At 34.3% G+C, this 14,984-nt stretch overlaps 1 protein-coding gene across 2 annotated transcripts in view; it reads left to right on the top strand.

The window, feature by feature from the left end:
* epha7 (eph receptor A7) overlaps nt 1-14,984 on the top strand; it is a 74,451-nt gene that overhangs the window by 11,941 nt on the left and 47,526 nt on the right. For both annotated transcript variants that reach the window (XM_088626777.1, XM_088626776.1), the window contains exon 4: nt 10,151-10,306. In XM_088626777.1, the coding sequence (XP_088482903.1) occupies nt 10,151-10,306 (156 nt within the window). The remainder of the gene's footprint in view (nt 1-10,150; nt 10,307-14,984) is intronic.

Genomic DNA, 14,984 nt, shown 5'->3' with positions numbered 1-14,984 from the left:
ACCTGGGCAAAAGGTCTGATTGAAAATTCGAGTTAAACTTAGTTTAGTAGAATGACATTTCTTAGTCCTGGGAGCTCTATAGTAGAAACCATGACAAGTTTTAAAATAAGGAGTCATTTTTGGAAGAAAGTAAGTGTAGTAATCGTAACTGTGCAGCTGTAGGCAGTGACCATCTGAGGCAGTGACCAGTAAGCACCAGTCAGTGATGGTAACTGGAGGGCTGACAGATAACTGATTACCTCAAGGGTTTGGAAGATTAGAGAGGCACTACGGCGTGTAGTTAGGGCGATAGGGTATTTGCCCCTGGCATTGTTGGTTATTTCATGGCCTTCTGTGTCCGTACTGGATATATATTTATATCTGTGATATCTACAAATGTTGGCCATTTATTGATAACACAGATATTATTATATCCTCCTGAAAATGTCTTAAAATTGAAATAAAATAAAAAAAACACATTATTCATAGATGACCTGTATGTCCAAGTTTAGAAGTCCACTTTCATAAATAGTTCATTTAACAAGTTTTGCATGTTCACAACCATAAAGTGGATTATTTTTATAATCCACTGCTTAATATTCATATATACTGTTCATGAGTTAGTTCCAGCAGCTATACAGGCAGTGTGAAAGAAAAGTGTGTTACTTCTTGAACAGGACAGAAAACCAAATTTGTTATGTGAACGTTTCATCAGGTTCAGTTATACTGTATCTAGTCCTTTTAAAAATAATTTTATGGCCTTTACGTGACGATATAAATGACAAGGTTTGTACAGGCTTAACTTCATTTTTTTTTTGTGCATGATATTTTTTAATCAGTTTTTTATATTGGATGTATTTTTCAAAAGTCTGTGATTCAAAATCACATTTTGTAAGTTCGTCATTTAAGTTCTGAGTTTTACAGAACTTTTAGAAATGGGCTGTATCTGTATATACAATTTGTTCAATGTGTTTTCATAAAAAAAAATCAGCTTTACAGACATTTTGACTTCTTTATTTGTAGCATCTGTAAATTATTTCTTTATATTTCCAAAACATTTATTTTCACTCAGCTGGTGGTACTGTTCTATTTCAAATTTAAACACTTTGTTATTTGTTCCACTTAAGTATATACTGTAATGTCAAGGATTTACTCTCTGAAAATGAACAAAAAAACAGTTATAAAGGAAGTCAGTTAAAGTAGACCTATTAAGCAGTTTTCTAGATAAGTTTGCTGCAATTTGGTAAGATTCTTTATTTGTTCGTGTCAACTGCATTAGTTTATTCAGGTATTTTTCAATACATTGCAAAAAGTAGTTTTTAAGAGATGCATATTTTCAAAACAATTGATGAAATTAAAACATTTTTTGAAATATTAAATCTAAAAAATGTGCACACAAAATTAGAATAGGGTGCCAAAATAGTGCGCAGGCAGTTCATGTGAGTTTATCTGCTCCAGATGCATAGTAGGAGGTGGCACTTTTTTTCAAGAAAAGGTGACATGAAAAACAAAAACTGAAGTTAACTTCCACCCTTTTTATTATCTGGAGTAGGTGGCAGTGGTGGCAATTTTTTTTTTTGCTTTTTACATTGACTCGTCATTGCATCATTAATCATATGAGTTTTTTTGTGTCCCTCAATTATATTGCTGCTGTATTGAATTTCTTCACATTGTTGCATGCACGTCCTTGAGGCATTTGAAATACTAGCTTTTTGAAAAAAAAGTTGTATAAATAGAAAGCTTGTTTTGCATTAATTAAAATGAAATTTGATTTTTGCTGCCTTTTTTTCACACACTTGCTTTTTGTCTCAACTCATCAGCCACGTCGATTTGCACAAGAACCAACCAAACAGCTAAACAAAGAAAACAACATTGTAGTAGAAAGCGCGTTTATGTGGAAATGCAAAGCCTGTAATTTTCAGTATCCCCACGAAAAACAAGTATAACGATGGGAATGATTGCTATGCATCGCATGATGATGGCACGAAGAAGAAGGCTCATGTAAAATCAGAATCTCCAAATCTAAATGCCGCAAACGTAATTTATGTTCTTTTAAGTGTTGCATTTAACTTTGAATTCGCGACTTGATTTTTAACATTTTGACTGAGGTGCCAATAAGACAAAAGAATTCTCCATGTGGGTATTGATCCCTTCACACTCCGTTGAGGCTCTGGTGGCGTTGTTTGGCAGTAGGAGGTGCATGGAGCACAGAGCCAGGCCGCGAGCCGGGAGTTGTGGGTGGAGGAGAGCGCTGTCCTTTTGTTTGAGACTGAGCGCAGGAGCAAGAGAAGCGCAGCTAGCAACTGGTTTAACATTGTCCGTCTGCCCAGCTGTTCCTGTCACAGCGGCCTGACGGAGGAGCTTGCAGGGAATGTGCAGATAATATTCTCCTTGGAAGACGGGGCCTTTTTTACAGCAGATTAGTCTTGGTAGTAGGAGGCAGAAACTTCTACAGGCCCTCTGGCCTTCAACCTTTATCTTTGAAATAATTAATATATTTTTTTCCCTTTTTATCTTATTCCTTTATTAAGCATATTGCCAAACAGACCAGATCTCCCATTACCTATGATAAGTTTGATAGTTTTTTTTTTCCACTGCAAGTTAAATGAACTATGTTAGATGTAATTAGGCATGAAAATGTTCAGTGTCAGGAAGACTTCACTTACACAGTGTAACATAACTTTAAACGTGATAATACAAGATAAAAATATAGACTATTTATTTACAGTATAGTTCGTGCTTAAGTAAAAATTAAAGCATTCATTAGAATAATTCCTTGATTTAAAAAAAAACTGTTTTGCAAATCCTTTGAATATACCTTACCAAAATATATATATAATATACTATATATATATTATAGTATATATATACTATAAATGAATCAGTTTTGACACATGCATATTAAATATCTTGACACATTTTAGAGGTTTAAATGAAATGTATTTTATTCACTTTTTCAAAATTATTATTACTTTATTTGTGTTTTTATTCAGAACCACTTGCATTTGTAGCAATTTATACTGCCTCTATAATACCCTGTTAGTTGCACTAATTGACAGTCAGAAACTGCATCAGTCTTATTCATAAACAAACATTGCAGTTTATAGGGAAATCATACATCTGTTTATTACATGATACAGATTGTTAACAAGATGTTTCTATTGTTTTTATTCCATGCCCATTTTTCCTGCTATATCAGGTGGTTTCCTACTATATGTTTATTTTAAGGAAATATTCTATGCATGTTCTAGAGGGAAGCAATTTAGTAACACATGCACACTCATAATTATTATTTTTAGGGAGCCAGGAATGTAAAATACAGTAGTGGTAATTGTAGTGCATTTTTAAAATCTTTTTCTGCCTTTTTATCAGAGGAATGTTTTTTACAAAATTCCAAAAAGTCAACCTGCTGTCCCATCAGAATATCCCTCAGATGCCCTTAGGAGTTTTTTTAATAGAATGCCTAGCTGCTTGTTCAGGAGACTGTAAACAGTATGTGCACTCAAGACAAAATAGAAGGCTGTATAACTATGAGAAGAACATGCTTGTTTAAAAACAACAACCAGCTTTTACAGTTTTCCTGTACTTTGCTACACATTTAAATTTGGATTTAAAATGCCTCTATTTCACCATACTTTCAGACATAAAGATTTATGAATATTATTCATATGTATTTCAAACATGAGATGAAGAGATCTTCAGACCATACCTGTACTTTAATTCAAAATGCAAAAAGCAGTCGATCAATGCAAGGAAAACAGTATCCAGCATCACTGGATACACACTGAAAATCTTCTTTAATGGTTCACAGTTGAGAGTTGAGAAAAATCATTATGCTGTGTTTTGGGTAGCCTAAGAAAGAATAAAGACAATAAAACTTTAGCTTCATCCAAAAAAATGAAATGAGTGTAGCTATAAAGAGAGTGTAATGCTGTTACCCACATCAATTAAAGGGGTTTATAACCATGCTGATAATTGGCATTCTGTGGCCAGATAAACGCAGTGTAAGAAATCGCTAAGCTTTTCAGGGTTCCTGTTGCAAAGCTACTTATCTCCAGCTAGGCACAGGTAAGAACGATGAATGAAACAGTGTTTCCGACACAACTAAGTCAGCCAGCTCATCTCAGGTAATGTGTGTGCTTTATGTGAATAAGGGAACATATGATCATTCTTACCCTTTTAATCTGGTGTTTCTAAGGCTTTTAATCAACTGCTACCTTTCTGAGATTTTCATTTTTGCCAGCTTTAGTTTCTCTCCAGAATATCTTTTTGTTTATAGGTATGGGAGCTGGAATCACCTCGCTTGGAAGTGGCAGACTTTGTGAAACACAATCCCACCCAGAGCTGTGTTTTCCAAGAGGATTTCAATGCTTTAGTTTCCTTTGTGAATTCAGCCACTGTTTCCAGGATCTGGATAGGCGCCTTTTCTTTTTAAGGTGGAAGATTAAAATGTCTGGGGTTAAAGCACAGATGTTCAGCATAATACATGTTTTTAATACGTGCTTTACAAAGTATTGAGTTGTAGAATTTGAATTTGGGGCATGGGCTTTCTACAGAGTAAAAATGTCTCTAAACACCTGTTGCTCTACATATATTTAACGAAGTATTTATGTATACATGTAGGTTTCTGTTCAATAAAAAAGCTTCCATGGTAAACAAAGAAAGGAAGTGCAATTACAATACTGAGTTTTTAATTAGGAAATATTCACACATTGTTTGGATGAGCAAGGTACAGTAGATCTATATCCTGAAAGCGCTCTTCTGCATATAAAGGGTGAAAAGGGAAAACGTTAATGTCTGAGTCTTGTGGTCCATACAGTAGGCAGTTTGTACTTGTGGAGAGCATTTAATGGTTGTACCATAGATTGTTTTAATTGGATCATGTTTCAGTCTAAAATAGCAAGAAAAAATACTAATTTGCTGAATGCTGGTTTAATTAGAAAAGGCCAAATGCTATTAAAGATTTTTGAAAGGGCAGTCAGATTTACAGGTTGTTGGAATACCTCTGCTTTCAGAAATTAATTTAATGATTCATTGTGGTTATAACATTGTGATGTAATGCTTAGTTTATTTCAACAGCTGGTCAAATTTTTGAACACCTCCTGTACTTAACTTAATGTTCTTTGCATATGCTCTTGAAATATATAACTATATATCTGCAAAAGCTTTAGACATTGTAGACATAGACAGGAATTACCATTTGCAGTATATATATTATGAGCATCATAATATATCTATATATACTCTGTATATAGGCTCTGGTGGTGTTTTTTCTCTCGATTTAAAAAACAACTTTCGATATTAATAATACAAATAAGAGTTGCAATCTTTATTTCGTATTGATGAGAGGTTACAAAAACCACGATTACAAAGACTCAAAGTAAACTATACAACACGCAGACAAAATGGAAGTGTTGTTGTAGCTAACCCATTACATTTACCAATCAAATCTAACTATTGTCAGGAGTTCCTTGTTAGTAATATAATGTATTCCTCTACACAAATTTTTAAAGCTAAAGTCTACTTTTTGTGTTACAAAATACAGATCTGTCAGGACATGTGGTATGCTTGAAACATAATGGCCAACATTTCAGTAAGATCACCATAGATTTGCATTTATGCATAACGAAAGACAGGAATAAAACAATTAAAAATGTCTTTAAATATTTTGCATGGGCAGCGTGTGTGTACAATATACTCTATATAGTATATGTGTATCCAGGCTATTGTTTTGATGAAGAAACTTTTTTTGCTGTATTTTACTATAAAACGATACATGGATGTCAGAAAACAATGTAGAAATAGCCCAATAATTATAGTAATAAATACATTTTTTATCTACTGTACATTAGGATAACACAGTATAAAGAAGTATGCTGTTAAATACACTTGGGTTAAAATATTTTTACTTAATTTGTTAAGGGTATCTAAATTTCTCCTCAAAACTATAAATAAATTTCAAAACAGGCTGGGCCAAGCTTCACATCTTTGTACAACCATGTTTAAACATAATGTTCACAAACACATTTCCCCACCGTTTCTGTGGCGAGTGTTTAAACAAGAAGGCAGTGTTTGAAATAAGAAAATAAACTGTTTCTTTTATCATGTTTGACCCATTCCACCTGGCATTCATCAGCACTGGTGTTGTCTGCTCATCCTGTCAGCTGCTCTTTCTTGGTACCTCCTTTATCACTCTAATGGGGTGCTATCTCTAAGTTTCTTTTGCATGTCTTTCTACCGCTTGCTGCAGTGCATTTTTCTCCATATCCACAGTGACAATGAGGCGGATTTAACACATAATTATGAGAGAGGGACGGGGGTTAATCTTGAGTGAGTGCTTCAAAAATTCTTCTTTACCGAAGTTGGTAACGATTGTTGTGCCTCTCGATTTGTCATATTTCAGAAGCTAAATCATTCCCATCATCAACTGAAGCCAAAAAAGTTAGAAATCTGATATAAGTCTTTCATCCCCATGGACTCTAGATTCTGTCTGCACTTGATGGTCTACAAAGATACCCACTTGATTTCATTTAAAGGTTAATGGGAGGGTGGCTTTTTCAAATTTTGCAAGTTCAAAAATGAAAAGTTGCAGTTCTGTAGGTTATGGTAATACTAGCTTCAAGGCTTCTAGTAAAATCTAATCTGTCTATCAAAGTACTACTTTAACGAAAGAAAAACAGTTTCAGTGTCATGGCGTCACACATGGACATTAGTAATAATTATCAACTCAGCCACAGCTAAAGGAAATGGTATGTCAGACTGTCACAAAATGTCGGCTTCGGTTTTGAATCTCATCCATCTCTCTGTTTTTTGGCTTTTCTTCAGATTGTCATCTAATCACCAAACATTTTAAGCACTTGGATACAATTCAAGAATGTTAAGTAGCTGAGTAGAAAACTAGTATCTACAACTAATAAGAATATTTTTGTCCCAATGAGATTGAATTCCTTTGTTTTACCAAAAGCACTACGATGAGCATTGTGACTGAAATGTTTTCAGGAATATGAGCCAAGTGTCATTCCTCACTGAACTCCAGAGCTATTTCTGTAATATCAATTCTATATGTTAAACAGAGCTGACTAAGGACTACTGTGTTCTTTTTCTGAAAATTAAAGTCCAACCACTGCATGGCAAATTACAGGTGCAAGCGTTCTGTGCTTATCTTTGAAGAGAACTTGCAAAAGCTTTGTTTTAATCTTTATACCTATTGAACCCCAGCTTGCTTTTCTTCTAAAAAGGAAGAGAAGGGAGTGACTCTATACTGTATGTATTGTTGTAGTTGTTGAGTCTAGTGCAGGGTTTTCTGTTTCATGGGGATCACATGTATATACATAAAACATATTAACAGGTTTGAGTTTAGCAAGCTTGTGCATGTCTGTGGTAAAAAGGCATGTTCTAGCAATGTAGCTATGGGTGTAACAATATGATTCTGACATCTACAAGACTTGCTACATAAACGTAGTTGCTCAATGTTTTTTCAGGGTAGTGATAGGAAGAAGTGACAAGAAAAGTAGGAAAGAGTCCATTAAAAATATAATATACTGTGTAAGTGAAAGTGTGTTTGGGTAATGGAGCCAAGTAAGGGAATATTGCTAGCCAACAGCAATTACTTTGCTTGGATTGGAATGTATTCACTGGTTTGCCATGTTTATATATGTCACTCACATTAAAGCTGGAATAGCAGTGAAATGAGTTTGGTTGTGCAATTGTTACCCATTCCTTGGACGTTTTTGATTTGAAGAAATTTGTAGCCTTGTTGTCAGACAAACGCTGACATTTGTCTGACACATTAATAAATAAAGTTTGATCAGTAAAGGTAAAATATACTAGGCATACTGTTTTGCATATGAATGAAAATGAGGGGGATTTTTTTTGTTTATTAGACTTGCAGAATACTGTTTGCTTTGTGTCCATGTAAATTAGGACTGCTTTAAGTAATTGTTGTAAGGCTGAAGGTGGTGTTTTTAAGTTATGGCAAGGAAACAAATTTGGAATCAAATTGCAGTTCCCAAAGCTCATAAGCATTTGAAACCTTTAAAAACAAAAGAAAGTTTGTGCAATCTCTTAGAGTTAAGAAGGCACCTATGTCACAGTGCTATATCCATCACATTGGAAGACCTAATTCTGTGACTTGGACTTGGGCATAATTATAATCAGATCCAAAATCACTGATTAGGGTCAAAATCAATTATATTTGCTTATTATTAAATTATACACATACTGTTTATATGAACATGTACTGTATCAGATTACAGGTCTGCTCAACACATTTCTGAGGATGGGAAAATATTAGCAGACCCATATAGAAGTGTTGTTCACGATCTTACAATACAGACATTTTCCATGTTTTTTGGTCATATTGATTCAGAATAGACAATTATATAGATTCCACCACAGTCTCCTTCTGACCACTTGGTTGCACAGAAAAATGTAAATACGTTTAAGAATTTTTATTATTTTTATTTAAGAATTTAAATAGGATGAGAGTAAACTCTTATGAGAATGAAAATGAATTACTGAAACAAAAGTTCTCATTTATTTCTTTATAATCACATTATTAGGCATATACTGTATATAATGGTTCAATTGCCTTCAATGAAAGATGACTTGTTTATTAAATAGCTTGAGATTTGGGAATATATTCATTTATGTTTTGCTATTTTAAATACAAATATGGATGATAATTGCATACACATGAGGGATGAATAAACACATGTTAACTGAGTCATCAGAACTGAAAGTTCCTTTTTACTTTTTGTTATGTTGATCTGTTGCAAGTCCTGCTCCTGCAATATTTAATACGTATGACATATTCAGTATTCATTTTAAGTTTAGTATATTATTGTGAAATTGTGGTAGAGAGTGAATAAAGGACATATTGTGTTGTAAATATACACTGATACTGAGTGAATCATTTTACCATATATTATATCTATACAGTATATATATATATTAATTTGCACTGTAGAGGGAGGGAGCAAAAATGAGACTTGCTTGCATTATTTATGTTAATAGATAGGCAAGTGTGAAAGTATCATTTTAATTTAAAAAGCTGCAAAATACAAGTACGTTTGATAGTTTGACGTTATCTTTCCTTGACGTATCTAAGGGAACAATATGGATAATTTGAGGACAAGATTAACAGTTGCAGTCTGTGCTCTTTCTACACATTAATTAGCATTGCATTTGTGTTAGGAGGAAGTGACTTTACTGGAGGCTTTTGAGGGTATTTGTAAATAAAGAGCATGAATAATGAGGTTATATGAGTATATTGTACTGTAATATGTCAATTCTTTCCCATTTTTGTGTTGCACAGGTGTTCTCAGCTTGGGAAGAAGCAAAAATTGTATTAATTAAATTACAGGAAGACTGTCATATTTTGTTATGATTTGCAGAAAGTCTAATGGCAACTGCTGTGTCACATGATACCTCTCTCCTGCAAGACTCTGTACCTTTCTGTCTTTTCTCTGTTCCTGTGTTTGAAAATTATAAGACATCTTAAATCAACATAGACTGAAATATTTATTGAATAACACGATTAATGTTTTTGTTCATTAATTGCATTGCATATAAATATTCAAAGGGAAGTTTTTAGACTTTGTTTTTCCTTAATTGAAAAAAAAATCATGGCAAAAAACTATTATTTAGTTTAGTTTTTTGCCGAATAGATTATGTAGCTTGTTAAGCGTCTTGCCTTGTTCTGTCTCTAATGCCTCAAGGCTGGGTTACTGTACAACGGTGCTGTTTTGAACTGCACCTTTCCTGTATTTATTAGTCAGAGATGTTGTTAGGTTGTACGCAGATGTTCCTAAGGTACACTTTTAGGCTGTTACCTCAACAGGAAAACCATACAGTGTCACCTGGCACAAATTTTGCATGGTCACAATGAAAGGTTTGCTGGGATAGTTTTCTCCACAGCTGATTTCAGCAGGTTTGAAACAGATGTCTTAAGGCAAGAACTTAGCCCTTGATTTTGCAGTCCTGTTTGTTTGTTTTCAAGAAAGGTAAATTTGACTAAAGGAGGATGGAGTGGATCTTAGGGACAGGTTTATTGGATCACCAGCTGTCCGCTGTGAACTGAAAAGTGAACACGAGACTAATTTTCTTTCTGATCCAGCACAGTTGGGGCTCGGTGTTAATTCAAGTGTAAATATGTTTCTTTCTGTTGCAGCCTGTGGCCGTGGATTCTATAAATCATCCTCCCAGGACCTGCAGTGCTCCCGCTGCCCTGCACACAGCTTCAATGACAAAGAAGGCTCTTCCCGGTGTGATTGTGAGGATGGATATTACAGAGCCATTTCAGACCCACCATCTGTGGCATGCACAAGTGAGTGTTGTTGCTAGGAAAACAAAAGCTGGACAGAAGACAACATATTAAATAGCAGGATCTAGTCTGCTTCTCTCCTGGCAGTAAAGGCTAAAGCAAAGTATGGGGAGGGGGTTAAGTGAAGCTCTTCTCTGCACTTTGCACAGCTCAGAGTTATTTTTCACAACTCAAATCTGTGTTATTTTAGCATCTTTTTTTAACGATGACGGACAGACACTTCCTTTTTCATGATAATTAGTGGTCAAAAAGTTCAGTGTTCCCCCCTGCTGAACAATCTCAATTAACTTTAAAGTCCAGCAACTTCTCCAGTTTCTAGTTGTCCTGGTGAGTGTGGCAATTATGTGGAAGGCTTTGAGGATTCGTTTAAAGAGGTAAGTAGATTAGGTAGAAAGAGGGCTCCAAAACCCATGACATTTCTACCTTTTAGAGGTATAGCAGAAAGCTTGTTGATGCATTGTTTGAGAAGTAAAGATAGGCCCTACTGAAGGGAAGCAGACACGCTATGAACTAAATCAGTGGTTTTCAAGGGTGGAGCAGGACTTCTTTAACAAGGGATTAGAAAAATGTGAGTCTTTTTTGACAGGATTATTTGCAGTTATACATTCTGGATCAGAAAGCAATCTGTCACCTGCATAAGAGGCTTTCCATTTTAATATCTGTTGATTCTCTAGGGCGGTAAGGGTTTAAATATTGAAGTGATAAATGTGGCTAAAAATATTTCCATTTAAAAAATGTATTATACATTCAAAACCGCTTACCAGTAAATATGCATTTTTATGTTTTTTCTGCATGTTTTCCCTATAGATCTGTCTATAATTTTGACCTTTAAGCCTTGCCCCTCCATGTAGCTATATCTCCCATGTGATCAGTGATCACTCTTTAATCAATCAAAGATGACATCCAATATGTAAACATAATACCAGCACATTATCTAACAGGCTTGTACAGTCTGCGATGAAATATGATGCCATTTCCTAAGAATAAAGAAAAGCTGACTTGGGAAAAAAAAGGAAAGTAATGTTCCATTTGTTTAAGTAATTTAGTTTATCAGGGACGTGTTAAGCCTTCAGGGATGCAATGCTGAGTCATGTCTGATGTAAACATTCACAGTGTTTGGGAGGATGATCAGTACATGTGAGTCAGTTCAAGTTTCCCAGCATTTCCTTATCTATCAGACAGTTCTGTTTTGTGGGAGTATGAAGCACTATGTCTTTACTGATGTCTGCAGTTTGTAACACGTTATACAATTCTAAAAACATTCAATTACTGTATAGGGCGGGGGCTTTCACTTATACTCCCCAGGAAAGTACCTGCCCATTGCTTCAGGGTAGACTTGGTTTCTTTTTAAAAGTGTTTTTAAAATTCATTGGGTCTCTCTAATCAGAAGTGGAATCATGACAAGATAATCTTCAAAACCCTAAATAAGCACCATTTCCAGTGAAAATTGTGAGAAACAAGGACAAGCAAAAAAAAAATAGATGTTAAGTGTTGCTTTGAAGGCAGATAGTGTGACTTTAAAGCAAACCATCCTAAAATCTCTTAGATATCTCTTAGAGGGCTAAAGGGCCTAATTTTCATTAAATCATTTGTCATTTGATACATGTATATTTTGCGTTTTTGCATAGAACAGGATATGTTACTATGTGTAAGTGTAAATTGTAGTCGGATGAGGCAGTTAGGCTGCAGTGTTAACTTCTTTTTAACCTTAATTTATTATCTTGAAATTGAAGATATGTGAAAGGGCAGGGGTACCTTACTCTAATCCTGGAGAGCTGCAGTCCAGCTGGTTTTACAGGGCTCATTAAATCATCAGCACCTTAAGAACTGCAAAAAGTTGTTAAACTGGTCCAGTTAAGCTAATTGGGTTATTAATAGCCAAGCTGGAATGAAAATTTACCAACCCAGTTGCCCTCCAGGGGTAGAATTGAGCACGCATGCAGTTAGGACAACAAACCAAGGTGAAAAGAGGAAGTTAAAAAAAAAGTACAGATAAAATAATAAAACCTAAGTTTGTATCCCTGTTTAAGAAACAATTAGCAAAATAAATAAAGTGGTTAAGCAAATTCACTGTTTAATATTAACACACAAATATTACATTCTTAATCATCATTGCCACATAGAAGGCCTTATTCCATTATTTTTTTCCAGCTACATTATAGACTATGCAGTGCCTAAGCAATGTTGACATAAATGGAAATAAATGCAAATTTAGTCAAATGCAGAAAAGAGCTCAAATAATTTTATGAATGACAGGTCCATAACAATGACAGTTGACAGTTTTGGGTAATCTGGATTTCAGTAACCCATGGCAACATCAGTTATATATATAAAAAAACTATTGTTTATATAATGATTCACAATTAAATTGAATAGTCTATTTACTCAGTGGTTTCTATACATATGATCTAAAAACATATGGAAAAATTGCATCAATCACATCATCACACTGTTTTAAATAAAGTATTTGAATTTTTATCTGTTTGAATTATTACATAACTCAATACTTTGTTAAAAGAGTATGTTTTTCATAATTTACAATGACATTTTTTCATTACATCTAAATTCCTGTGCATACTCAATGGAGAGATTATGAATTTTATAAAAGACCGTTTCTGTCTTAATTATTACCGGACTCTGTTATTTTGATAACATACAACATATCCAGTTGAACTTTTTCTTTATAAGAGTTTGCAGTGTGTTACATTATACAGTAATTGGATGTGAAAAAAGAGTTCACTGAAAAAAGTGACAGTTTAATAAATAAACATTTAAAAACATAAAACCTTACACTTTGGGGGTTACGGTAAAATAAGGATCAGTCTGTATAAAAATAAGTATCAGAGTCTGTATTTAAAGTATTAATTTTTGACTGGAGTGAAGTCTTTGCAAATACACTTAGGCATTTATCTGTGTTTGAAAACCAGTGTTTGCTGGACAATTTGTCCAGTAGTAGGGAAATTAAAGAGTTTACATGCTTGGTGGATTATATTCTCAGATTTTATCTCCTCTATTTTGAGCCTTTTGAAATTACAACCTGTGTAACGATACCATAAATAGTTCAGATTATCTAGATTATCCAAATATGTTTTGTGGTATGTTTGCAATATATATTTCTTCAAAAAGCTAGACGTACATATATTAAATATTTTTAGTTCTGTGTGAAGTTGTTTTCACTTACTTAGGTTGTGAAATATGTTTCACCATACTAGAGATTTTAGTTTTAGTATTGGAATTTTGTCTATGTACACTAGTTACATTTGCACAAGTAAAATTTAATATCAACAAAGAGGTTATTTATTGAGAACCGATCGTTTTTCCTTTGGGGTTTCAAGATGAATTGTGTCGTATTTTAGCTGTATTCTCTTACTTCAACCTTCCATGCATGTATGAAGAACAATCTCTCTGCAGACACACCCATGCGTGCCTGGCAAGACCAGTGAATATTGACATTCCTTTACTAAACATGTGTTAAAAGCCTGAGTTCAAAATCAGCTTGTGGCACTGTCAGGTTTTTTTCTTAAAGATGTGACTATTTTCTATCAATGGCCTAATTTTTGCAGACACTAATATTAAACATTTACTCTTATAACTCAAAGAATGTTTGAATATGTGACAGAACTATTTGTTTTAATATCAAGGTATTTCTCTCTACACTTATTTTACTGTAATGCACACACTGGGTCATAAATTAACTGAAGTATGCTGGTGCAATCAGTGGTACTTTCCACTGAGGATTTGCAGCTGACTCAGAAATGTGTTACATTAAAACTTCCCACTGATACAGTGCTGATGCAGGTTTTCTGTTACCACCGAACTATTACAGTAAAGTATCTAAACAACTGGATTTAAAGTAAACATAGTATTATGTGAATATGTATAGAACAAAAGAAATCATCTAAGCAATGTATTTGAGATACAGGATGTTTGAAAATCCCTCCCAGCAGGTTGCTGAAAATGTTCTAATGCTTATAATGTAAATAATAGGTCTGGAGTTAGTTAAGCAGTAAGTAAAGGTTTATTTCATGCTGAAAAGAGAAGAAAAGAAACAAAACGTTTCGGCTATTGAGCCTTCTTGTGACGCAGTTACGGTACCTACTTGAACTAGTTAAGCATTAGTCAAGCATTGGACGAGATATCCCACTTCATGGTTCAGATGGAACTTCTCCCTAAAGATCTTGACTAGTTATTTAATAACAAATAATTTAGGTTACACTCCTGTTAACTTCAGGTTACAATTATGATGTCACCTCATATTTGAACCAACAGAATCTTTGAAGGGGCTTTGAAGCTATTGTACTACTTGAAATATTGTTTCCATAATCATTTTAAAGAAACAATGCCAGCCAATGTATGTTATTGGGTTTATTTGTGGCTCACACACATACATGGATGAGCAGGGAACACTCCTGGTTTTGGTATAGACTTGTGAATATAAATACACTCTCCGTAACACTAATCACTTGATTTCCCTCTTTTGCCCTTACTTGACTACCTTTTTGGAGGAGCAAATGTTTGATGCTAGAGTATGGATGATCAGAAGGGGATCCCACTAGAACTATCTCTATCCTATCAGAGAAGTGCACAGCAAGAATTATACAGTCAGCCATCAGATTAGTCACTTGCATTAATTAAACAAAGATCTCATTAACTACATCCACATGGATGCTATTGTTCAAAC

Source organism: Lepisosteus platostomus, chromosome 3, assembly GCF_059453375.1.
Source record: "Lepisosteus platostomus isolate fLepPlt1 chromosome 3, fLepPlt1.hap1, whole genome shotgun sequence".
Taxonomy (NCBI): Eukaryota; Metazoa; Chordata; class Actinopteri; order Semionotiformes; family Lepisosteidae; genus Lepisosteus; species Lepisosteus platostomus.
This window is presented reverse-complemented; position numbering and strand designations above follow the sequence as displayed.